At 44.4% G+C, this 26406-nt stretch overlaps 1 protein-coding gene across 1 annotated transcript; it reads left to right on the forward strand.

The window, feature by feature from the left end:
* The first annotated feature begins 449 nt into the window (after positions 1 to 449).
* LOC139474259 (uncharacterized) lies at positions 450 to 25423 on the forward strand. The gene is made up of 13 exons (XM_071257189.1): positions 450 to 672; positions 5177 to 5318; positions 7117 to 7276; positions 10760 to 10930; positions 12256 to 12347; positions 13356 to 13582; positions 14487 to 14740; positions 16856 to 17078; positions 17561 to 17650; positions 18491 to 18699; positions 20499 to 20699; positions 21772 to 21949; positions 24610 to 25423. Exons 1-13 carry the CDS (start codon positions 450 to 452, stop codon positions 24723 to 24725), a joined length of 2286 nt encoding a protein of 761 aa, XP_071113290.1. The 3' UTR covers positions 24726 to 25423.
* The last annotated feature ends 983 nt before the right edge of the window (positions 25424 to 26406 follow it).

Genomic DNA, 26406 nt, shown 5'->3' on the forward strand with positions numbered 1-26406 from the left:
GCCTCTTCAGGCAAGCGTGGGTTGCGGAAGACCAGTTCTCTACCCAAATCTATTGTATTGGATGTTTAAAATATTTACCAAAACATGCGATAAGTTATATGTGTATTTTTATCTATTGTTCAGATTTATTTCTGGATTGATGTAATATAAGTGTTTTTTTATTAATGTAAGTGATAAATTTATTTCAACAAATGCAAAGAGTGATTGTATAGTTTGTACTTACTGGTTAGATTGTGTTTTACATTTACATATGTTGTTATTGACATTGTTTCAGGCCGACATACACTGAATACCAATATTCTGAATTAACGTATATCAGCCGTTTGTGATTTTTGCAGAAAACCCCAAAGCTCAACGATACCGCACATTTTGCGCTGCTTATCACAGAGTCAAATATTCTTGAACACCGTGTGGACTGATAGTCACATGATCAACCACATGACCTAAACATGGCGGGGAGTTTGGTCAGACAGGGTACAATAATGAGGTGCGATCTGGAGACCCGCCGAGTTTCTGTGATTGTTCTGTTGATGACAGTCGTCGGTTGTCGTGTGTTTGGCTATGATTACCCGTTCCAGGACCCGAGTCTGCCCTGGGAGGTCCGTGTGGATGATTTAGTGGGTCGTCTGACTATCGAGGAGATCCAGGAACAAATGGCTAGAGGAGGGGCAGGTAGGTAAAGACTAAAGTTCTATAACTTTGTCGTCATTTCGCCTATTCAGCTCTTGTTTTGTCTCATTTAAATCAATCAGTGCAATATTTCCACTGAATGTGATTCATACCACTGTTAACCAACACCCTGACTCCGTTGTCAACCCTAGCCGAGAGCCGCGATGTGGTCCTCCATCGTCGCTCTGGGCTGTCAACCCAGGTCCCACATCAATGGTATCTCGTGTTCAGATTCCGTGTAAGAATTGGTTAATCCTTTGATTGATATATTTTTGCAACTCAACTGATCATTCGTCTCTTGCTGCGCTGTCATGTGCTATTACAAAACATGTAATACATTCACCACTTCAAGCCAGGATATATGAGCCAATCTGGGATTGAATAATTAGCCCAGACACAAGAAATGCCAAATGGGAACCTTTATCAGGTAATCCACTTATTATACCTGTACTAAATTAATTTAACTGAGCGTCAAGTGAATGACGAAAAGTACACCAGTGTAGGTTGGAAACAAGAGGAGTAATTGTTGTGTCATATGCAATTTAATTGCTTGAAAAATAAGGGTCATTGCTGTTTTGAGTAAATGCACTGAACTTCATTGTTGCAAAACATTTGGGTCACTTATTTCCATTATACTAAGGTAAATAATTGTACATGCTCATTTTCTTCAATGGTTTGTTTTATTATGCCCCGCTCAAATTAAGTTACACACGGGCTGTAGAAACGTGTGATCTGTCCGCCATGATTCATTTCTGGAGTATAAGTCATTAAACATTTAATATTAATAACACTTTGTATGCAGGTCATGCCCCACACTGAACTGGGACCTTATGCTATTCAGGATTTTTGTTTTGTGTTTCTATGGCAACAAGTTGGACTTAAAACTAGGATAGGGTCGTTTCAAGAGAATAACTCAAACAATATTTCTCATTTCTTTGTTTATAAGCTGATGGGTTTTGCTATTGATGTACTTCATTAGATTTGGGGTTACAAGTTGAACTAAAGTTCAAATAAGAGTTTCAATTTGCGGTTTAATCATCTGTAATGATGTCAGTTGTATTCACAAACCAGTTTGGGGTATTATGAGTTAGATGTCATACATTGTTTGATATATGCACATATTTAGAAGGGTGGGGGATATTGATGAATATATCTCCTTTTTCAGCTTACATCTGATATGTTGATAGTGTAAAATAACCATATGCAAGGCAAATTGGGTTTCATTTACGACCTCAAATAAATCAAATGTTTAATTTAAAAATTATAGGTCTCTTGACATGACATGATGAAATATCAAGCTATGAAACACAGAAATGGGATCCAAGTCAAACTAAGTCATTGGAATATCCATGCAATCTGGAATCCGAAGATGCTTTCACTGCAGGGATACTTTTTTATTTTATTAAACTATAGCCATTAGGTTTTTTTTCAAATAATCAACATCTGATGAGCTTCCACCGTTTTTTTTGTCTGTTTGTTAATGTTGAAGAAATTAATTAACATGCGCCCTTTGTAATATTGAAATCTTCATAGACCACATGTGTTAAACAAATCAGTGTTGATAAATGCATATAGATAACTCAAAGTTTGTTTACGCTGTCCTAACAGACAGTAACCCAGTCTCTTGTCACTCTCAGTTGCATTAGCCAGCAAATCGCCTCACAGCAGCTAGTGAGGCCTAGCGGCCAGTGTTAGACAGCTGGGAAGAAGCCAGAAATTAGTGCTCTTTTAAAATGTATAACTTATTCAGCACAAACAGTTAATTCAGCAATGAACAGTTAAGACAGAACTTTAAGAAATTTTAAATCCTGCCAAACCCACTCATACCCAGTGTGTTCTATTTATATACTGGTATGCATCCTTCTGAACATATTTTATGTATATGTGTACAGTCTGTACATACACATCTATAATAATGAATAATGTGTACATACTTATGACATCTATCTGCTGACTGTGGTCTAAGTGTCCAAAAGTTCAGTTCTGTTCTGTTGACAACTCCTAATACAATTGTCAAACACACTACTATCCACTATCAACCCACACCCCTTCACTCAATACTACTGTCAACCAACACATCTATACCATTGTCAACCCACATTTTCCATACCATTTTTAACCCACAACCTCCATACCATTGTCAAAACACATTTATACCATTGTCAATCCACAACCTCCATTCCATTGTCAACCCACATTTTCCATACCATTATAAACCCACACCTCCATACCATTGTCAACCCACACCTCCATACCATTATAAACCCACACCTCCATACCATTGTCAACCCACACCTCCATACCATTGTCAACCCACACCTCCATACCATTGTCAACACACAACTTCCATACCATTGTCAACACAGAACTTCCATACCATTGTCAACCCACAACTTCCATACCATTATAAACCCACACCTCCATACCATTTTCAACCCAGAACTTCCATACCATTGTCAACACACACATACATACCATTGTCAACCCACACATACATACTATTGTCAATCTACAAATACACACTATTGTCAACCCACACCTCCATACTCATTACTATTGTCAACCAACACCTCCATACCATTGTCAATCCACAAATACACACTATTGTCAACCCACACATACATACTATTGTCAACCCACACCTCCATACCATTGTCAATCCACAAATACACACTATTGTCAACCCACACCTCCATACCATTGTCAACCCACACATACATACTATTGTCAACCCACAGCAATACCACTGTCAACCCACACCTCTATACCATTGTCAATCCACACATACATACTATTGTCAACCCACACCTCCATACCATTGTCAATCCACACATACATGCTATTGTCTACCCACACCTCCATACTATGGTCAATCCACAAATACACACTATTGTCAACCCACACATCTATACTATTGACAACCCACACCTCCATACCATTGTCAGTCCACACATACATGCTATTGTCAACCCACATATACATGCTATTTTCAACCCACACCTCCATACCATTGTCAATCCACACATATATGCTATTGTCAACCCACACATACATATTATTGTCAATCCACAAATACTTACTATTGTCAACCCACACCTCCATACCATTGTCAACCCACACATACATACTATTTTCAACCCACATCAATACCACTGTCAACCCACACCTCTATACCATTGTCAATCCACACATACATACTATTGTCAACCCACACCTCCATACCATTGTCAGTCCACACATACATGCTATTGTCAACCCACACCTCCATACTATGGTCAATCCACAAATACACACTATTGTCAACCCACACATCTATACCATTGTCAACCCACACCTCCATACCATTGTCAATCCACACATACATGCTATTGTCAATCCACACATACATACTATTGTCAATCCACACATACATGCTATTGTCAACCCACACATACATGCTATTGTCAACCCAGACATACATGCTATTGTCAACCCACACATACATGCTATTGTCAACCCACACATACATGCTATTGTCAACCCACACATACATGCTATTGTCAACCCACACATACATCTATTGTCAACCCACACATACATGCTATTGTCAACCCACACATACATGCTATTGTCAACCTACACATACATGCTTTTGTCAACCCACACATACATGCTATTGTCAATCCACACATACATGCTATTGTCAACCCACACCTCCATACCATTGTCAACCCACACATCCATACCACTGTCAACATTACCCTGATAACATTATCTATACCCAATACCTTTCTTAACCCACATCCCCATACCCTAAGTTAATACAAGCTATATATCATACTGTTCCTGTCTTGAAAAGCAGCTGTCACATTGTTTCTACACTGCTATTTTGTTCAATCGAAACCTTCACATGTTGCACAAACGACTCTTGTCACGTGTAGAGCTTCAACATCTATACTGATTAATATCTAAACAAAACAAGTCATGTATGATATTCATACTTTCACAATTGGTTATAGAAGAAAATATTATTATGTTGATACACACTAACAACATCAACATATTAAATATATGGTCATTTGTGCAAGATATTGTTTGTGCTATCTGCTGTAACAACTGGTTCCTAAGATTGAAATTGCTATTGTGTATTCCTAACGTTATAAAAATGCCTTTATCTGTGAAGATCGGGGTTAGAATTGGTCTTCAGCAACCCATGCTTGTCGTTAGAGTCGGTTGGTCAGATTCACTGACTTGGTTGATGCATGTCATCTTATCCTAGTTGCGTAGATTGATGCTCATGATGTCGATGACTGGAACAGTCTCTATCATTAACAGACTGATGTCATATTGTGGAGACATCACCTGGTTGATAATCAGAATAACATCCAATTAGGTACTTATCTCAAAGTGCTGCATGCAGACATTCGGCATTATCTGTGGTTTTGATCTATGACCTAGCATCAGAAACTTGTTGATTGCTTCAGACTTCAGTGTCGACAAGTTCCTGAAGATTTCCTAATGTAAGCAGGTGCCTCTGGAGGCCCCGCCCCTGCCATCCCCCGTCTTGGTATCGGCCCCTACTCCTGGAATACTGAGTGCCTGAGGGGCGACGTGGATGCGGGGAACGCCACCAGCTTCCCACAGGCCATTGGGCTGGCTGCCTCATTCAGGTGAGATAAGGGGAGTAGGCGGGCAGCTTCATTCAGGTGAGAGTGAGGGCGAGGGCTGGCTGTCTCATTCAGGTGAGAGAGGGGGAGTGGGCTGGCTGCTTCATTCAGGTGAGTGAGGGCGAGGGCTGGCTGTCTCATTCAGGTGAGAGAGGAGGAGTAGGCTGGCTGCCTCATTCAGGTGAGAGAGGGGGAGTGGGTTGGCTGCTTCATTCAGGTGAGAGAGGGGGAGTAGGCTGGCTGCTTCATTCAGGTGAGAGAGGGGGAGTAGGCTGGCTGCTTCATTCAGGTGAGAGGGGAGCTGGCTGGCTGCTTCATTCAGGTGAGAGAGGGAGAGTGGGCTGGCTGCCTCATTCAGGTGAGAGGGGAGCTGGCTGGCTGCTTCATTCAGGTGAGAGAGGGGGAGTGGGTTGGCTGCTTCATTCAGGTGAGAGAGGGGGAGTAGGCTGGCTGCTTCACTCAGGTGAGAGAGGGGGAGTAGGCTGGCTGCTTCATTCAGGTGAGAGAGGGGGAGTAGGCTGGCTGCTTCATTCAGGTGAGAGAGGGGGAGTAGGCTGGCTGCTTCATTCAGGTGAGAGAGGGAGAGTGGGTTGGCTGCCTCATTCAGGTGAGAGAGGGAGGGTGGGTTGGCTGCCTCATTCAGGTGAGAGAGGGGGAGTGGGTTGGCTGCTTCATTCAGGTGAGAGAGGGGGAGTAGGCTGGCTGCCTCATTCAGGTGAGAGAGGGGGGTAGGCTGGCTGCTTTATTCAGGTGAGAGAGGGGGAGTGCGCTAGCTGCTTCATTCAGGTGAGAGATGGGGAGTGGGCTGGCTGCCTCATTCAGGTGAGAGAGGGGGGTAGGCTGGCTGCTTCATTCAGGTGAGAGAGGGAGAGTAGGCTGGCTGCTTCATTCAGGTGAGAGAGGGAGAGTAGGCTGGCTGCCTCATTCAGGTGAGAGAGGGGGAGAGGGTTGGCTGCTTCATTCAGGTGAGAGAGGGGGAGTAGGCTGGCTGCTTCATTCAGGTGAGACAGGGGGAGTAGGCTGGCTGCTTTATTCAGGTGAGAGAGGGGGAGTAGGTTGGCTGCTTCATTCAGGTGAGAGAGGGGGAGTAGGCTGACTGCTTCATTCAGGTGAGAGAGGGCTGGCTGCTTCATTCAGGTGAGAGAGGGAGGGTGGGTTGGCTGCCTCATTCAGGTGAGAGAGGGGGAGTAGGCTGGCTGCCTCATTCAGGTGAGAGAGGGAGAGTAGGTTGGCTGCTTCATTCAGGTGAGAGAGGGGAGGTGGCTGGCTGCTTCATTCAGGTGAGAGAGAGGGAGTAGGCTGGCTGCCTCATCTAGGTGAGAGAGGGGAGGTGGCTGGCTGCCTCATTCAGGTGAGAGAGGGGGAGTAGGTTGGCTGCTTCATTCAGGTGAGAGAGGGGGAGTAGGCTGGCTGCCTCATTCAGGTGAGAGAGGAGGAGTAGGCTGGCTGCTTCATTCAGGTGAGAGAGGGGGAGTAGGCTGGCTGCCTCATTCAGGTGAGAGAGGGGAGCTGGCTGGCTGCTTCATTCAGGTGAGAGAGGGGGAGTAGGCTGGCTGCTTCATTCAGGTGAGAGAAGGAGGTTATTAAAGTGTTTACTAATGCTAAGCCATTATTAGAGGTGACCTGAATTTCACTGATAAAGAGCAAGAGGCTTGAATGTTTTACGCTATCACATTGAATACAATGTTACAATACTTTGGAAATGAGGATTATATGAACTTAAAATATTGAACAATTTGCCTTGCAAGGGCATTTAGTTTGGAGTTTTAATATGTTAAATGTACTGGTATATTTGATCAAGTCGTCAACTGGTGTATGACATCGCTGAGGCAACAAGTGTGGAGGTGCGAGGGAAGTTCCGTTACTACACGGTCAACAAGCAGTACGGGGATCACAGAGGTCTCAGCTGCTTCAGCCCCGTCATCAACATCGTCCGCGATCCAAGATGGGGAAGAAACCAGGTACACAACACACATCACAGCCGGATGTTGAGCTGAAGTCTCAGTGCAAGATCCCTCTGCTAACTGATCAATTACAGTATATTTGATGATTATTCTGTCACCAGGAAAATATTAAACTCTGGTTGGTCAGTAAGAGGTGACAGTGACCACTTCTGATAGAATCAGCCAATTTAACAGACACATCACATCATTTTGTTAACAGAAAATTTTGAAATAATGACACATACTGTTAAAAGTTACAAAATGCATATTTGAGTTACTTGAGTATTCAAAATACTGAAAAAATACTGGCGATTCTAAAACTTAATAGAAATAGTTTAAGAAAGTACATTTCTAAAATTTAGGGACTTTATATAGTGAGCTTGAATTTTGTCACTTTTCTATATCTGACTGAGTCATATCTTTTATGTCATAACAGTGATGTGTGGTATAGAACTGTTCCTTGCAAGGCTTGTTTATTTACTTTAGGGGTGCCCACTTCATGTTGGCTTGTGCTACACACCTTCATGTAGAAAGTATTGTGACCAGTGTTCGAATACAGCTCCAGTTTATCCAGACCGCATCCATAGTCTAGTGGTAGAGCGTCTGCCCGGAGAACGGAAGGTCTGTGACCAGTGTTCGAATACAGCTCCAGTTTATCCAGACCGCATCCATAGTCTAGTGGTAGAGCGTCTGCCCGGAGAACGGAAGGTCGGGGTTTGATCCCTGGCCATGTCATACTCAAAGACGTTAAGAGGTGGTGCTTGTTGTTACCCTGTCTGATGCTCGGCATTGAAAGTGTAAAACAAGGACTGGTGGGCTCGGAGTCTGTGTACTGTGTCTGAGTGGGGTATTCATGTTAAACTGTGGCATGGTATCTCAATGGGATAGCACTATAAAATTGGCGTTCATCTGGACTAATTAAAAAAAACACATGCACACAGACACACACACACACACCCACACACTGCTATGTAAGTGCAATAATCTTTAACGCAAGGTCAAACCTCCATATCACCTCACCACTTTTTCTTAGAGCAGATCCACATTCCTCTCAAACCACTGGACCATGCTTCTTGACTCAATATCTACACTAACATAAAAAAGTTCACAATCAATTTTGTCAGTGTATAACAGAGATACACAAACTGTTTTCAGTGTAGAGCAAGGTTACCTGTCAATTTAGCAGAGCTTATTGAATTTGGAACCATATGCTCTGAGTCAGGTTTCAAATGATATATTTAGCTTGGGTAACTTGGACGTCATTCTGTAGAATATATATTATTATATCAGGGCTTGTTGAGTACAGTAACATTAAGCAGCTACTTCATCACTGGCCCGGGGATGTCATGCTATGCTGATGTGTCGATGTGTTACAAATTTAAACAATGATAGGATACACCATATGCCTACATATCTGTTCAGCTTTTATTGAGCTATTGGATTTTAAGAAATAACTTTATGTAAACAAACACATGTTACCTTGGCAGCATATTGTGATTAGTGCTGGTAGTCAATGGTTTGATACTAGCTTCAGCAGGCTTCAGCATCTTCGTATACACCATCAATACTTCTGCCCAAACTTCAGCTGGTGTGTCAATTTGTTTTTTTTACTGATGACTCTACATTAGTTAATGAGTCATCAGTTTGTAAACGGTTCTGGTTTTGTTCCTGGGACAACAGTTGTTTGTAAAATAAAACAAAAAAACATGGCCTCCCCCCCAAAGGTTTCATATACGTTGTTCATGTTTCTAAACCCACTTGGAAAGACCTGGTGGGATTGTGGAAACTGTTGTGTTTGGAAAGACCTGGTGGGATTGTGGAAACTGTTGTGTTTGGAAAGACCTGGTGGGATTGTGGAAACTGTCATGTTTGGAAAGACCTGGTTGGATTGTGGAAACTGTTTGGAAAGGTCCTAATAGAGTAGGGGCCCAGTCCTCTACAATTTCACAAGATGTGCCTGATTAATAGTTGTAACTTTTCAGCACCACACTCATACAATGCTCATGGTGAATGTGGGCGGTCGGGTAGCCTAGTGGTTAAAGCGTTAGCTCGTCACGCCGAAGACCCGGGTACGATTCCCGACATGGATACAATGTGTGAAGCCCATTTCTGGTGTCCCTCTCCGTGATATTGCTGGAATATTGCTAAAAGCGGCGTAAAAAAACATACTCACTCACTCACTCATGGTGAATGTCTGGCCAAGTCATGTTGTAAGTATTTGTACATATAAGTTAGATATTTTAGATGTTTCATTTTGGCTTTAAACTTTACATACAGTACCATACAAACAAACCTTTAGAGTTATACAAGCCCTCAATACAATAAGCCTATCCCTGCACCCTGCATTTAACAATAGCCACCTTACTGGGTCAGGCCAGGTTCTGACCCATGCATATGCACACTGCACAAGTTTCTTTTGTCTATCTGCTTTAGTTTCTGTGGTCAGCTTACTATCTATTGTGTATGTAGATTTAAAGGTTTCTGTCCGGCATATCCTGTTGGCAGTTGTACACATTTATTCGAGGAGGTCACTTGGATTTATATTTGATCGTTTTCCTTAATATCAGCCCCTTGCTGATTGTGGATGTGGAACATTGTGCATTCAGGGAACTCGATATTTGTGTGTTGAGGATTACATCATCCAGAATGATGTGACCGTAAACAACCTTGAACGTTGCTTCGAACCACTGAATTAAGCTCATTGCCACACAGTGGTAAGTGGGGAACATAATTATATATATGGTTCAAACTAATAACTAGTATATTGTTATCCTTCTAAATTAATGTTTTTGTGTGAATGTAATGTATTCACAAAGTATTTACAAATGGCAATTTTATATAGTTATTCAGAAATAGTTTACAACCTGCTATTTATATTTAAGGATTTATTCATGCTAGTGCTAATGTGCTAGCTGATAAGATGAAGTCATGTAATTGTGTTTAATCTCCATGAAGGCAATATTATTATGTTCTTCTACAAAAATACTTATGATGTTTGATTTATATTTTCAGGGTTTACTATGATTATTATCTACTCTCTGAATAAAGATGGTTGTCATGTGAACTGACGAGTAGCGTCGTGTTGTGTGTGCCCCACCAACATCCACCCCATAACCGCTACTACAAATGTACTTGCCTCACTTGAGATTTTCCTGTGAGAAGCTGAAATGCTTTTATATACCGGTAAATGAAAGACTGTTTAAAGATGCGTTGAGCCCACTCATTTATTCCTGTTTTGAATTAAGCTCATGGTCATGTGGCAGCAGACAAATGGAAATGGGTGATGAATTTAAGTCCTGGACACCTGATGCGTCATTTGAAACTCATCCCTGTCCAGTATGGGTTGTGGAATTTTGGAGAACTATCCTGATGAATCTGCAGATCTAGTGCTGCAAGTTCATGTGCGTGTGCATGTGGGTGTGATTGTGAGTGTGAGTGTGAGTGTGAGCGAGTGTGAAACATGGAACTTGTAGTCTCATCTGACATATGATGTCTTGACAGGAGACATATGGTGAAGACCCGTATTTGTCAGGCGTCATGGCTGCGAGTTTCGTGACCGGCTTGCAGGGCCCCCACTACCGCTACATCCGAGCCAGTGCTGGATGTAAACACTTCGCCGCCTACGACGGTCCAGAGAACATTCCATCATCCAGACTGTCATTTGATGCAATTGTACGTAGACTCTGCCTGCAGGGCTAGAAATGTGTGTTTCAAGTGTGACACTTGACACTCATATAGATGTAGAGGTGTGACAATGGAGAATGTAATTGTACCAACCAAACGACAGGTTTCAAACAGAAAACATGGTTTTGTTATACTTTTATGTTTTCCTAAGGATTAATATTCATGAAACTTATTGAGTAAGTGGTATAGTTTTAAAAAAAATCATTGTTTTGCATTGCATGAAACATATTGCAGAGTGCCCTTCATTTCCATTGCGCAGTTGAACACTCCGCTCCGCTCCACTCCACTCCACTCCACTCCGCTCCGCTCCACTCCGCTCCCCTCTGCACCGCTCCACTCCACTCTGCTCCGCTCCGCTCCACTCCACTCCACTCCACTCCACTCCGCTCCACTCCACTCCGCTCCACTCCGCTCCGCACCGCTCCACTCCACTCCACTCCACTCTGCTCCACTCCACTCCGCTCTGCTCCACTACATTACACTCCACTCCACTCCCCTCCGCTCCTCTCCTCCCCACTGTACCACTATAATGATCAGGGACAGACTTTTATCTCTCCACTCCTCTCAACTTGGAAAGACCTGGTGGGATTGTGGAAACTGTTGTGCTCCACTCCGCTCTGCTCCGCTCCACCCCACTGTACCACTATAATGATCAGGGACAGACTTTTATCTCTCCACTCCTCTCCACTTGGAAAGACCTGGTGGGATTGTGGAAACTGTTGTGCTCCACTCCGCTCCGCTCCGCTCCACCCCACTGTACCACTATAATGATCAGGGACAGACTTTTATCTCTCCACTCCTCTCCACTTGGAAAGACCTGGTGGGATTGTGGAAACTGTTGTGCTCCACTCCGCTCCGCTCCGCTCCACCCCACTGTACCACTATAATGATCAGGGACAGACTTTTATCTCTCCACTCCTCTCCACTTGGAAAGACCTGGTGGGATTGTGGAAACTGTTGTGCTCCACTCCGCTCCACTCCACTCCACTCCGCTTCATTCCACTGTACCACTATAATGATCAGGGACAGACTTTTATCTCTCCACTCCGCCCCACTCTGCTCCACTCCATTCCACCCCACTCCGCTCCACTGTACCACTATAATGACTTTTATCTCTCCGGCATGGTCATCATCTGGGTCCATCCATGCTTCATCCATATTTTGTTTCTGGAACAAAACATGAAAACCCAGAAAGATTTTTCATCCCAAATTGGTTCATGTATTAACCAGGGGCTGAAGTGGTGCCCTTTACTATTGTTGGGGCCGGGGGATTGGTCATGTTCTGATGACTCTGGTTGTTTGTTTCTATGCAGGTGGCAGAGAGAGATCTGCGTACAACGTACCTGCCAGCGTTCCGAGCCTGTGTGAAGGCCGGCTCTCGTAGTATTATGTGCAGCTACAACAGGTATGTCCTGTCTATAGTAATCATGACATAGGAACACATGTTAAGATGCACCAATATGTGACGTGTTTATCCTTGCAGTGTAAATGATGTGGTATGGAGAGTATATAGGAACACATGTTAAGATGCACCAATGTGTGACGTGTTTATCCTTGCAGTGTAAATGATGTGGTATGGAGAGTATATAGGAACACATGTTAAGATGCACCAATATGTGACGTGTTTATCCTTGCAGTGTAAATGATGTGGTATGGAGAGTATATAGGAACACATGTTAAGATGCACCAATGTGTGACGTGTTTATCCTTGCAGTGTAAATGATGTGGTATGGAGAGTATATAGGAACACATGTTAAGATGCACCAATATGTGACGTGTTTATCCTTGCAGTGTAAATGGCGTGGTATGGAGAGTATATAGGAACACATGTTAAGATGCACCAATGTGTGACGTGTTTATCCTTGCAGTGTAAATGGCGTGGTATGGAGAGTATATAGGAACACATGTTAAGATGCACCAATGTGTGACGTGTTTATCCTTGCAGTGTAAATGATGTGGTATGGAGAGTATATAGGAACACATGTTAAGATGCACCAATATGTGACGTGTTTATCCTTGCAGTGTAAATGATGTGGTATGGAGAGTATATAGGAACACATGTTAAGATGCACCAATGTGTGACGTGTTTATCCTTGCAGTGTAAATGATGTGGTATGGAGAGTATATAGGAACACATGTTAAGATGCACCAATATGTGACGTGTTTATCCTCCTTGCAGTGTGAATGATGTGGTATGGAGAGTATATAGGAACACATGTTAAGATGCACTAATGTGTGACGTGTTTATCCTTGCAGCGTAAATGAGGTGGTATGGAGAGTATATAGGAACACATGTAAAGATGCACCAATATGTGACGTGTTTATCCTTGCAGCGTAAATGAGGTGGTATGGAGAGTATATAGGTACACGTGTAAAGATACACCAATATGTGACGTGTTTATCCTCCTTGCAGTGTGAATGGTGTGCCTGCTTGTGCCAATGAATACATTCTGAATGAGGTACTTCGGAAACAGTGGAACTTCACTGGGTACGTGGTGAGTGACGAAGGTGCCATCGAAAATGTCATCTGGACACACTTCTACAAGCCTAACCATGTGGAAGCTGTCGCGGCCTGTGTCAAGGCCGGCTGTAACCTGGAGCTGTCCGGGAATGACAGGAACAGTGTCTACACTTCTATCGGTGAATAGTTGTCTGTTCAGTTCATTAATACTTGTCTTCCAAATCCAAAGGGTCTGCCTCCATTGTCTCGTGGTAGAGTCTCTGCCCAGAGGGTGGAAGGTCCGGGGTTTGATCCCCAGCTACATCATACCAATTGACGTTACAAGATGGTACTAGTTGTTACCCTGCCTGGCGCTTGGCATTAAGGGGCTAAAACAAGAACTGGTCGGCTCGGAGTCAGTATACTGGTCCGAGTGGGGTATTCTTGTTAAACTGTGGCATAATATCTCAGTGGGCTAGCACTATAACATAGGCATTAGCCCTGACTAGTACAAGCAGCAACACACACACACATATGTATGCACATCGCTTATGAGTGCAATAATCTTGTACACGATGTTAAAGCCCATTTCACCTCACCCAAAATCTAAAGGCTGAAATTGTTATAGTTTAACTTCTTATTTTAATTCTTCATTTTTTCTAGCTGATATAGTTAATCTGTAAAATGAGTTTAGCCTTAATTTTTTTCCTTCTTTTTCAACAAGTGAATTAAGAATCACATATTTATTACTTGTTTGTGCAATTGTAGTAGGGTTAGGGTTTTCTGCCCTTGCCTGTTGCTGTAATTCAGACAAAAAAATTACAAAGATTATTTGGCCTGTTCAAACAAATTTTTCAAATTTTTATACTTACCTAACCTAACTAACATGTTCAACCCTAAAAAAAGTGACCATTTTGGTGACCAGTTGCGACTGAAAGCTATGATTGGCTAACTTATATTATCGACCTCTACCTCGCACTGCTCGTCATTTGGCTACCTAAAAGTAAACATAACTAGTGAATCTGTTGGCTCCTAAAATGTTAGGTTTGGCTCCCCCACTAAAAAATGAACCTATGGGGCTGAAGTTTCAAATGTTTTCTTCAGTGACAGCAATAAAGGAACACAAATTGGATGAAAGCTTGGTCCGAGAACGGGTGAAGCCTCTGTTCTACACCAGAATGAGGCTAGGCGAGTTCGACCCTCTGACTATGAATCCGTATGCAAGTATCGACATGACGTCTATCCAAGGTGCAGCTCACAGACAGCTGTCTCTAGATGCTGCCATGAAGTCATTTGTCTTGCTGAAAAACACAGGGGGCTTCCTTCCATTCAAGACCAGCGGATTCGACAACATTGCTGTGAGAAATCATATTGATATGCAAATTGGACTTCTCTGTTGTGTCAATAGTCGTATGTATTTGTAGATGACTAACAGATTCTGCCAAAACAATGATTACAGTGGATACTCCTAGTTCCTATGACCTTATGATCTTTGAGACTTAAGTCTGACAAATTGCTTACAAGTCACTTTTAAGAATCAAATGTGCCCTACTAAGGTATTTAAATCCTGAAATATGGCTTGTTAGCTACCAAGGTGAGCTTAAGGGATACCGTGGCATCCGTTGTCCGTCCATTGTCCGTCCGTTATCTATTCGTCAACAATTCATTTAAATGACTTCTTCTTTGGAACCACTGATAGGAAATTAATGAAATTTGACTGGAAGCAGCCCTAGGTAATAGGGGCGGGGCCAAATAGGGGTAATTTGGCTATAGTGCTTTAAGCGACTTCTTCTCTGGGACTAAGAGATAGATAGATATCAACCATATTTGGTTGGAAGCATCCCTAGGGAGTGGGGTTCAAAATTGTACAAATGGTGGAACTGACCCCCCAAGGGGCTAAGGGCCGGGGCCAAATAGGGGTAATTTGGCTATATTGCTTTAAATGACTTCTTCTCTGGAACTAAGAGATAGATATCAACCATATTTGGTTGGAACCATCCCTAGGTGGTGGGGATTCAAAATTGTACAAATGGAGGGTCTGACCCCCCAAGAGGCTGAGGGGCGTGGCCGGAGCCAAATAGGGATAATTTGGCTATATTGCTTTAAACGACTTCTTCTCTGGAACTAAGAGATAAATATCAACCATATTTGGTTGGAAGCATTCTCCGGTTTTGAGAATTCAATATTGTACAAATGGAAAGGCTGTTCAACCCCCATAGGGCTGAGGGGCGGGACGAAATAGTGGTAAATTGGCGTTATTGCTTTTAACGACTTCCTCTCTGGAACTTAGAGATAGCTATCAACCTTATTTGGTTGGAAGCATTTTTCAAATGGTGGGGATTCCAACTGGAGAAATGGAGGGGCTGAACCCTTCCCCCACCTGCGGGGACTAAGGGGCAGGGCTAAAAAGAGTTTATAACTTGGACAAAATTAAGATCCCCACCGTATAACCATATGTTGATTGGTTGGTTTGTTGTTGAATGCCGCACTCAGCAATATTCTAGCTATATGACGGCGGTCTATAAATAATCAAGTCTGGACCAGACAATCCAGTGATTGATATCATGAGCATCGATCCACTCAATTGGGATCGATGACATGCAGCAACCAAGTCAGCGAGTCTGACCACCCGATCCTGTAGTCGCCTCTTATGACAAGCATAGTCGCCTTTTACGGCAAGCATGGGTTGCTGAAGACCTACTCTACCCCGGATCTTCACAGGTCTATAACCATAACCATATGTACAATTGAGAGTAAAATGGGAGGAAAGCACATTTGCTACGAGGACTGGCCCTTCTGTTCATCTGTCCGACACTCCCTAAGGAGTTAGAACCTTGACCATAACATGCAAACCGATATTATCCCCATCCTATAATAAACAGATATATTGTATACATTTGTTTGTTATGAAGAGAGTAATACATTTGATATGATTTATCCTGGATCATAACATGGAAACGGTTCAGATCTTTATGCTACACTTGTATGTAGAGAAATACACGTTCATGCTGTCAGATTTGCCATCCACCCATTATAAATGGTGACAGAGTCAAAATAATGAAATATTTGCAGTATTATAAATGTGTACAATGCAAATGTATATTTTGTCATGATTGCGTAAATATCCAGGTGAGAGATACAGGCCCTATGGGCCTCTTGTTATTTGTGTTACAACATAAAAAGCATGTCTGTGAACAGTTACAGTTCTATTCTTTCTGCAGTGTAAAAAAACAGTATTAGCCAGGTGAGCTACAAAGGCCTTGTTTTTATCTGTATCCATGTAACTAATACTGGCAATTAAAAAATGTCAGGATTTACAGTTAGAAATGTTGATTCAAAAATAATATTTAAACTGAATCTCATTTTTCTGTTTCTAATGATTGAAATTGAATGCTTAAAGGGTAATAGGGTTATCAGTACCTGTAGGTGGCAAAATGTTGCTACGTTGAATGTTGTATGGTGCTCTGTTTCAGGTGTTAGGACCAATGGCTGACAACATCAAGCAGCTGTTTGGCGACTACTCTGCCACTGTGATGCCGCAGTATGTGACGTCCCCGCTGGCAGGCCTGCAGAAGTTGGCCACCAACATTGCCTACACTCCTGGGTGTAACGACAACAAGTGCTCCAAGTACTCGAGTGCGGAGGTCAGGCAGGCAGTCCGCAACAGCCAGGTGGTGTTTGTGTGTGTCGGGACAGGTGAGTTGAGGTGTCCAGTGACAGTTGACAATCACACTTTGTGTGTGTCAGGACAGGTGTGTTGTGACTTTGTGTTGGGACAGTTGTGTTGTGATGTCAAGGTGTGAATCTTCCAGTGACAGGTGACAATCACACTTTGTGTGTGTCAGGACAGGTGTGTTGTGACTTTGTGTTGGGACAGTTGTGTTGTGATGTCAAGGTGTGCATCTTCCAGTGACAGGTGACAATCACACTTTGTGTGTGTCGGGAGGGTTGTGTTGTGATGTCTAGGTGTGCATCTTCCAGTGACAGGTGACAATCACACTTTGTGTGTGTCGAACGGGTTGTGTTGTGATGTCAAGGTGTGCATCTTCCAGTGACAGGTGACAATCACACTTTGTGTGTGTCGGGACAGGTGTGTTGTGATGTCAAGGTGTGCATCTTCCAACATATAGTGGTCATGGCCTTGATAGATACACTGTGAAGTAAGTGTCTTGTTTCAGGTCAAGTTGTGGAGAGTGAAGGCAATGACCGACAGGACATTCAGCTTCCAGGACAACAGCAGAAATTGGTGCAGGATGCAGTCCAATACAGTGAGTAACTGTCTATATCGCCCGATGCAGTCAAATAGAGTAACTGTCTATATCACCTGATGTAGGATGCAGTGAAATACAGTGAGTAACTGTCTATATCACCTGATGCAGTCAAATACAGTGAGTAACTGTTGAGTAACTGTCTATATCACCTGATGCAGTCAAATAAAGAAACTGTCTATATCACCTGATGCAGTCAAATACAGTAACTGTCTATATCACCTGATGCAGTCAAATACAGTGAGTAACTGTCTATATCACCTGATGCAGTCAAATACAGTGAGTAACTGTCTATATAACCTGATGCAGTCAAATACAGTGAGTAACTGTCTATATCACCTGATGCAGTCAAATACAGTAACTGTCTATATCACCTGATGCAGTCAAATACAGTGTGTAACTGTCTATATCACCTGATGCAGTCAAATACAGTAACTGTCTATATCACCTGATACAGTCAATTACAGTGTGTAACTGTCTATATCACCTGATGCAGTCAAATACAGTGTGTAACTGTCTATATCACCTGATGCAGTGAAATACAGTGAGTAACTGTCTATATCACCTGATGCAGTCAAATACAGTGAGTAACTGTCTATATCACCTGATGCAGTCAAATACAGTGAGTAACAGTTACTGTCTATATCACCTGATGCAGTCAAATACAGTGAGTAACTGTCTATATCACCTGATGCAGTCAAATACAGTAAGTAACTGTCTATATCACCTGATGCAGTCAATTACAGTGAGTAACAGTTTTACTGTCTATATCACTGTTACAGTGAGTCTCTACCTATATCACTCAGATGTTAGGATACAGAATATCTTTAATGGTTACAGGTGATGCACCGGTGGTTGTGCTGGTGTTTAGTGCTGGGCCGGTCAACATAACATGGGCCATTGAGTCCTACAAGGTTCTGGCCATCCTGCAATGTTTCTTCCCTGCTCAGGAGACGGGTCAGGCACTGATCAGGGTGTTGACCGCAGACAGTGCCAACTCTGTCCCTGCTGCCAGACTGCCCTACACCTGGCCTAGGTACAGTACAGAGGTGAGAGTTACCATAGTTACAGACTGCCCTACACCTGGCCTAGGTACAGTACAGAGGTGAGAGTTACCATAGATACAGACTGCCCTACACCTGGCCTAGGTACAGTACAGAGGTGAGAGTTACCATAGTTACAGACTGCCCTACACCTGGCCTAGGTACAGTACAGAGGTGGGAGTAACCATAGTTACACTGGCCTACACCTGGCCTAGGTACAGTAAAGAGGTGAGAGTTACCATAGTTACACTGCCCTACACCTGGCCTAGGTACAGTACAGAGGTGAGAGTTACCATAGTTACAGACTGCACTACACCTGGCCTAGGTACAGTACAGAGGTGAGAGTTACCATAGTTACACTGCCCTACACCTGGCCTAGGTACAGTACAGAGATGAGAGTTACCATAGTTACACTGCCCTACACCTGGCCTATGTACAGTACAGAGGTGAGAGTTACCATAGTTACACTGGCCTACACCTGGCTTAGGTACAGTACAGAGGTGAGAGTTACCATAGTTACATTGCCCTACACCTGGCCTAGGTACAGTACAGAGATGAGAGTTACCATAGTTACACTGGCCTACACCTGGCCTAGGTACAGTACAGAGGTGAGAGTTACCATAGTTACACTGGCCTACACCTGGCCTATGTACAGTACAGAGATGAGAGTTACCATAGTTACACTGCCCTACACATGGCCTAGGTACAGTACAGAGGTGAGAGTTACCATAGTTACACTGCCCTACACCTGGCCTAGGTACAGTACAGAGGTGAGAGTTACCATAGTTACACTGCCCTACACCTGGCCTAGGTACAGTACAGGTGAGAGTTACATACAGATTGACTGACAGTATTGGGGACTTTTGCTATTTAAGAATATTCTTCTTTTGTGCAGCAAACAACAACAGACAATGGAATATAATAACATAATTTATTTACATTGGAGACAATGGGGGGCTACCTCGGTTGCTGGTGCTAGTGGGTCGTAAACCTGAGTGATAGGATATAGAGAAAGAGTACCCCGAGGATCGTGGATCCAGGATTGATAGCTTGTTAGTGGGTCTTCAACCCGAGTATTGTTGTGGATTAATCTCGGGTCTAGGATCCCAGCATTAGTAAAGGTGTATCCTTGGAGATCGTGAAACCCCCGGGTGTTAGGTTAGGGAGAGGTATATGGTATGAGTTGGGGGCTACACACGCCCGCCTGATGGACCAACCAAGGCAGCCTCACAAGGTGGTATGAAGGGGATGGATGGTGGGAGAAGCATAAACAAGATAGCATTGAGAGAAACGAGAACAAGCGGATGGTGAGTGAAGGGTTAAATAGGCTTTAGTGAGTGACGTCAGAAGAATAGGTTTGCGCATGCGTTGCCGACAAAGTATTGGATTGTGGCATAGGTAAGGTGTAACCTGATCCATAGCAGAAAAACGGAGTACGATGTACAAGTGATGACAGTTCATAATAAAATATACGACGTTGTAGGATACATGAAGCACAAGATGCTGCGGCTAAGGTAGTAGTTGTTTGTGCACAAACTAAAATAATAAATTTGACATTTTTAGTGAGTGTGTTTCAAGGCAACAATTCAAATGATTGTAGAGTTTGTTACTCAACTGTTTTATGTGTTTGCTTGAAGCTTGGGATATCGATGACTTTGGCTTTTTGTTTGAAGTATTGCTAAGAGTTCCTTTGGTTTTGGTCAGTAGAAAGAGGTTTACCCCCAAAATAGAGCTCGTTATTCTCAACATGAAAATACTTGTTCCCGCAAATACCTCAATGTGGTGACAATTGGCTTTGGCTGCAGGTTGGCAAGATGACGGACTACACCATGCATGGCAAGACGTACCGCTACTCCCAGACTGATCCCCTGTTCCCCTTCGGCTACGGCCTGTCCTACACCACCTTCAACTACACCACTCTGACCTACCCTGCAGTCATACAGGCCGGGCACAACCGCACTGGCAGCGTCGTGGTGCACAACACAGGACAGTATGATGCTGATGAGGTGAGATGCTGCCTCGTGACAGTGGTGCTGTCCCAGAAACCCTAATGATATCTGACAGCTCTAGGTTTGTGGACAGATACATAGCTTTTCTTTAGTTCCATGTTTAGTATATTGGAGTCCTGCAGTTCCAGTTGTCATTTGAAAACGGAAGTCAAGGCAATGGGTTGAGTGGAGGAAGAAGCATTTGAAAACTAATTGTGGTTTAGGAATGTTTCTATTTTCTTGCATTTTTAAAAAAAAAGTACCTGTTACTTAAAACAGGCTTCTGTCCTGTGTAGCAGAAAGTCCGTGACAAGAACACATTATTTCACCAGCGGTAGGTGGTAGATTTCTTTTTACTAAAATTACGTACTTCTTACATAGTCACATATTATTATTACTATGGTAATAATACAAGTATACTGCATATATCATGTATGCAGAAACTATTAAAGCTTTTATGTTATATTGCAGTGCAGGAAGGTACATGGTCTCAGACATTAAATTCTATAGTGTAAAACTAAATTAAAGTGAAAGCTGCTCCTAGTTTTCGAAAAGTTAATGATACAGAATTGTGGCTCCATAGAATTTCGCCTTATTACAAGTCTTGAAAGAAATATTTTTTTCAATGTTGTTTTTATCCTCCCGGTTTTAAAAAACAGTGATACAGCAATCACCATGTCAATCCATCAGCTGTCTGTTTTTCATTTCTGTAGCGGAACTCCAAAACTGTTAAATGTTTCTTATTGAAACAGTCTATTTGGGAAATGGTGCCTTTTGATGATTTTGGATTTTTATTCTTTTTTTTGTTTGTTTTGTTTTTATGATATTTCATGTCTAAAACAAGTTGTTTTCTGTTTCTGTAGCAGAACTTCAAAACAAAAATGTTTTTTGTTGAAACTTGCTATACAGCTCAGTCTAGCTAAACTCTAAGGTTTGTTTGTGAAACCTCTAAGGGTCTGAGGACGAAAGTGTAAGCGTTTTGGGCCAAAACGCTTTGGCAGATAATCTTAAAAAAGGGTATGACCCTTAAATAGTCCTCACCGAGATCCACTACTGACTGACTGGTGTGCCTCCTGACTTTCCTCTCCAGGTGGTGCAAGTCTACATCTCCTGGGAGAATGCCACGGTCGTCACTCCGAGGCTACAACTGGTGGACTTCCACCGAGTCTTCATCCCCAGTGCCAAGATGGTGCAGGTGAACTTCACAGTGACAGCGGAGGCCATGGCAGTGTGGGTGGACAGCAGTCGGGGATGGGTGATTGAGCCTGGTAAGTTGTGTGGACAGCAGTCGGGGATGGGTGATTGAGCCCGGTAAGTTGTGTGGACAGCAGTCGGGGATGGGTGATTGAGCCCGGTAAGTTGTGTGGACAGCAGTCGGGGATGGGTGATTGAGCCCGGTGAGTTGTGTGGACAGCAGTCGGGGATGGGTGATCGAGGCTGGTGAGTTGTGTGGACAGCAGTCAGGGATGGGTGATCAAGCCTGGTGAGTTGGGTGGACAGCAGGTGGAGGGTGGTGGAGGCTGGTGAGTTGGATGAGTTGGGTGGAGGGTAGTGAATTGGGTGGACAACAGGTGGAGGGTGGTGGAGGCCAGTGAGTTGGGTGGACAACAGGTAGAGGGTGGTGGAGGGTGGTGAGTTGGGTGGACAACAGGTAGAGCATGGTGGAGGCTGGTGAGTCGGGTGGACAACAGGTGGAGGGTGGTGGGTTGGTTGGACAACAGGTGGAGGGTGGTGGAGGCCGGTGAGTCGGGTGGACAACAGGTTGAGGGTTGTGGAGGCCAGTGAGTTGGGTGAACAACAGGTGGAGGGTGGTGGAGGCTAGTGAGTCGGGTGGACAACAGGTAGAGGGTGGTGGAGGCCAGTGAGTTGGGTGGACAACAGGTGGAGGGTGGTGGAGGCTAGTGAGTCGGGTGGACAACAGGTAGAGGGTGGTGGAGGCCAGTGAGTCCGGTGGACAACAGGTGGAGGGTGGTGGGTTGGTTGGACAACAGGTGGAGGGTGGTGGAGGCCGGTGAGTCGGGTGGACAACAGGTTGAGGGTTGTGGAGGCCAGTGAGTTGGGTGGACAACAGGTGGAGGGTGGTGGAGGCTAGTGAGTCGGGTGGACAACAGGTAGAGGGTGGTGGAGGCCAGTGAGTCGGGTGGACAACAGGTGGAGGGTGGTGGAGGCCAGTGAGTCCGGTGGACAACAGGTAGAGGGTGGTGGAGGCCAGTGAGTCGGGTGGACAACAGGTAGAGGGTGGTGGAGGCCAGTGAGTCCGGTGGACAACAGGTTGAGGGTGGTGGAGGCCGGTGAGTCGGGTGGACAACAGGTGGAGGTTGGTGGAGGCCAGTGAGTCGGGTGGACAACAGGTAGAGGGTGGTGGAGGCCAGTGAGTCGGGTGGACAACAGGTAGAGGGTGGTGGAGGCCGGTGAGTCGGGTGGACAACAGGTAGAGGGTGGTGGAGGCCGGTGAGTCGGGTGGACAACAGGTAGAGGGTGTTGGAGGCCGGTGAGTCGGGTGGACAACAGGTGGAGGGTGGTGGAGGCCAGTGAGTTGGGTGGACAACAGGTTGAGGGTGGTGGAGGCCGGTGAGTCAGGTGGACAACAGGTAGAGGGTGTTGGAGGCCAGTGAGTTGGGTGGACAACAGGTAGAGGGTAGTGGAGGCCGGTGAGTCGGGTGGACAACAGGTTGAGGGTGGTGGAGGCCAGTGAGTCAGGTGGACAACAGGTGGAGGGTGGTGGAGGCCAGTGAGTCGGGTGGACAACAGGTGGAGGGTGGTGGAGGCCAGTGAGTTGGGTGGACAACAGGTGGAGGGTGGTGGAGGCCGGTGAGTCAGGTGGACAACAGGTAGAGGGTGTTGGAGGCCAGTGAGTTGGGTGGACAACAGGTAGAGGGTAGTGGAGGCCGGTGAGTCGGGTGGACAACAGGTAGAGGGTGGTGGAGGCTAGTGAGTCGGGTGGACAACAGGTGGAGGGTGGTGGAGGCCAGTGAGTTGGGTGGACAACAGGTAGAGGGTGGTGGAGGCTAGTGAGTCAGGTGGACAACAGGTAGAGGGTGGTGGAGGCCAGTGAGTTGGGTGGACAACAGGTGGAGGGTGGTGGAGGCTAGTGAGTCGGGTGGACAACAGGTAGAGGGTGGTGGAGGCTAGTGAGTCAGGTGGACAACAGGTAGAGGGTGTTGGAGGCCAGTGAGTTGGGTGGACAACAGGTAGAGGGTAGTGGAGGCCGGTGAGTCGGGTGGACAACAGGTGGAGGGTGGTGGAGGCCAGTGAGTCGGGTGGACAACAGGTGGAGGGTGGTGGAGGCCGGTGAGTCGGGTGGACAACAGGTGGAGGTCGGTGGGTTGGTTGGACAATAGGTAGAGGGTGGTGGAGGCCAGTGAGTCGGGTGGACAACAGGTGGAGGGTGGTGGGTTGGTTGGACAACAGGTGGAGGGTGGTGGAGGCCAGTGAGTCGGGTGGACAACAGGTGGAGGGTGATGAGGCCAGTGAGTCGGGTGGACAACAGGTGGAGGGTGATGAGGCCAGTGAGTCGGGTGGACAACAGGTGGAGGGTGGTGGGTTGGTTGGACAACAGGTGGAGGGTGGTGGAGGCCGGTGAGTCAGGTGGACAACAGGTGGAGGGTGATGAGGCCAGTGAGTCGGGTGGACAGCAGGTGGAGCTTGGTGGAGGGTGGTGAATTGGGTGGACAGCAGGTGGAGGGTGGTGAATTAGGTGGACAACAGGTGGAGGGTGGTGAGTTGTGTGGACAGTAGGTGGAGACTGGTAAGTTGGGTGGACGGCAGGTGGAAGTGGAGGCTTGTGGGTTCGGTGGACAGCAGTCAGGGATAGGTGATTGAGGCTTCAGCAATATTTCCACTTTATCACAGCGGCATGTAAAAAGTGAAGTTTAAGATAGATGTTCACTTGTGCTCAAACTGTCAACTCTTTTCTCTTGGGCTTCAGGCACAATGGACCTCTATGTCGGTGGCCAACAACCCAACCAGACGACGTCTGCTGACTCCAATGTCCTCCATGGCACCTTCCAGATAAAGAGCTCTGTATCACTTGGAGTTTACTGAATATTGAAAAATAGGGACCAGTCATTTATAGGCGGGTGTTTGAGGGACCAGTCATTTATTGGAGGGTGGTTGAGGGACATTTTTTATCATGTTTATAGGAGAGTGGTTGGGCAGAGAGAATCACTGAAACACATGCCACATTCCAGTGGAGGGTGATCAAAGAAAATGATCTACTTTTACAACGTTAACCGGTGATTTGCGTGATTTTCATGAGAGCGGACTGCTTGGGTGTTACTGTAAGGGTCTACAAACCAACAGACAAATATTTAAGGAGGATGACTATTGTAATAATGAAAAATCAACCATTGTTCTCAATGATGAAAGACTTTTTGCACATGTTTTAAGACATTCCATGTAAAACGCGAGTCCCTTGTGTTACACATTCTTGGATGTAAGATTACATGTAGCCCGGATCTTTAGGTGAATGCTGAAATCAGGGAGTTAGTTGAACTGCATCCTTTGATAACACATCAGGAACACCGAACACAAGTTTAATGGCAGCTTTCAAGCTGCTTGATGGGACATCCTGGCTGTTCATTGCTAATTCATTTTGAAGCCTTATTGCAAATTGGGGTCTGGCTTTTAAACAGCAAGGAGTACAAAAGGAAAGCAACCAAAAGATTTGGGTAGCTTGTTACAATGACTTAAGTCATACGTAAAGTCTGACCAGAAACATTGATGAGAACATTGTAATAGATTTATTACCGGTAAGTCACAAAACAAGAGATAAGTTGGTCCAATAAACAGTGCTTACCTACAGCTACAAAACAGCAGACGTCAATATTTCATCCTCTTTAGACCGCCTCTTTCTTATACCAGTAAATGCTTCAATGCAGCGAGGCATACTGCCTTTCAAGGAAGTTAGAAAATCATGAGTTATACTGTCCCAGTATCTCACGACCTCTGCTATCACCTGTAGTTTTGATTAATATTTGGTTCAGGTCTAGACTGTTGCTTGGCCATTCCAGGAGTGTAACATTTTGCTCCTTAGAATACCCACCTGTCACCACAAAACTTAGTATATCAGTGTATCAGTGTAAGCTAGTATGTAAGCAAATTCTGTTCACAATAATTTCGGAGACATTTTTTCTTTTCCTTTTTAACCAAGACTGTTATTTTATTTAGCGTTATGCATAAGGACATAACTTTGTCCTAACTTACATGTGTATGCTACAAACACCAGTTCAAACGTTCTTGCTGTTCAGGTTTTAGGAGTGGTGATCGAATTCCTCAGGATTTCTGCCAATCTTTTGTCAGGCAAATGCATTCTTTAGAAATATGACTTGTTCCGCTATTTCATGCCTAATATATCTCATATTTATGCAAAGTCACCAACAGTTAATTTCTTTGGCCTAACTGCTCCTTTTTGTGCTTAATTCCATCTCCATTCTCAAAACAGTTTTGTCTGTTCCCTGTGTGCTGATTCAATTCAGAAATAACTGTTTAGTTGTCTGGTTTGCCATCTGCAACTTTACTAATACATGAATCAAAGTCAGAATGGGTTCCACATGATAAATTCTGGTCAAACTATATCCAGACTGCTGAAACTTTGCTGTTATTTTGTGGGCTGATATGTGAACATTTGTTATCTCGTCTTCAGGAATGAGAACATTTGTTATCTCGTCTTCAGGAATGAGAACATTTGTTATCTCGTCTTCAGGAATGAGAACATTTGACAATG

The sequence above is a fragment of the Haliotis cracherodii genome, unplaced genomic scaffold (assembly GCF_022045235.1).
Source record: "Haliotis cracherodii isolate W230 unplaced genomic scaffold, xgHalCrac1.p SCAF_3, whole genome shotgun sequence".
NCBI lineage: Eukaryota > Metazoa > Mollusca > Gastropoda > Lepetellida > Haliotidae > Haliotis > Haliotis cracherodii.

Coding starts and splice junctions, on each gene's coding strand:
- LOC139474259 (XM_071257189.1), top strand. CDS start 450: ATGGCGGGGAGTTTGGTCAGACAGGGTACAATAATGAGGTGCGATCTG. Junction 18,700..20,498: donor GGCCTAGGTACAGTACAGAG/GTGAGAGTTACC, acceptor CTTTGGCTGCAG/GTTGGCAAGATGACGGACTA. Junction 21,950..24,609: donor GGGATGGGTGATTGAGCCTG/GTAAGTTGTGTG, acceptor CTTGGGCTTCAG/GCACAATGGACCTCTATGTC.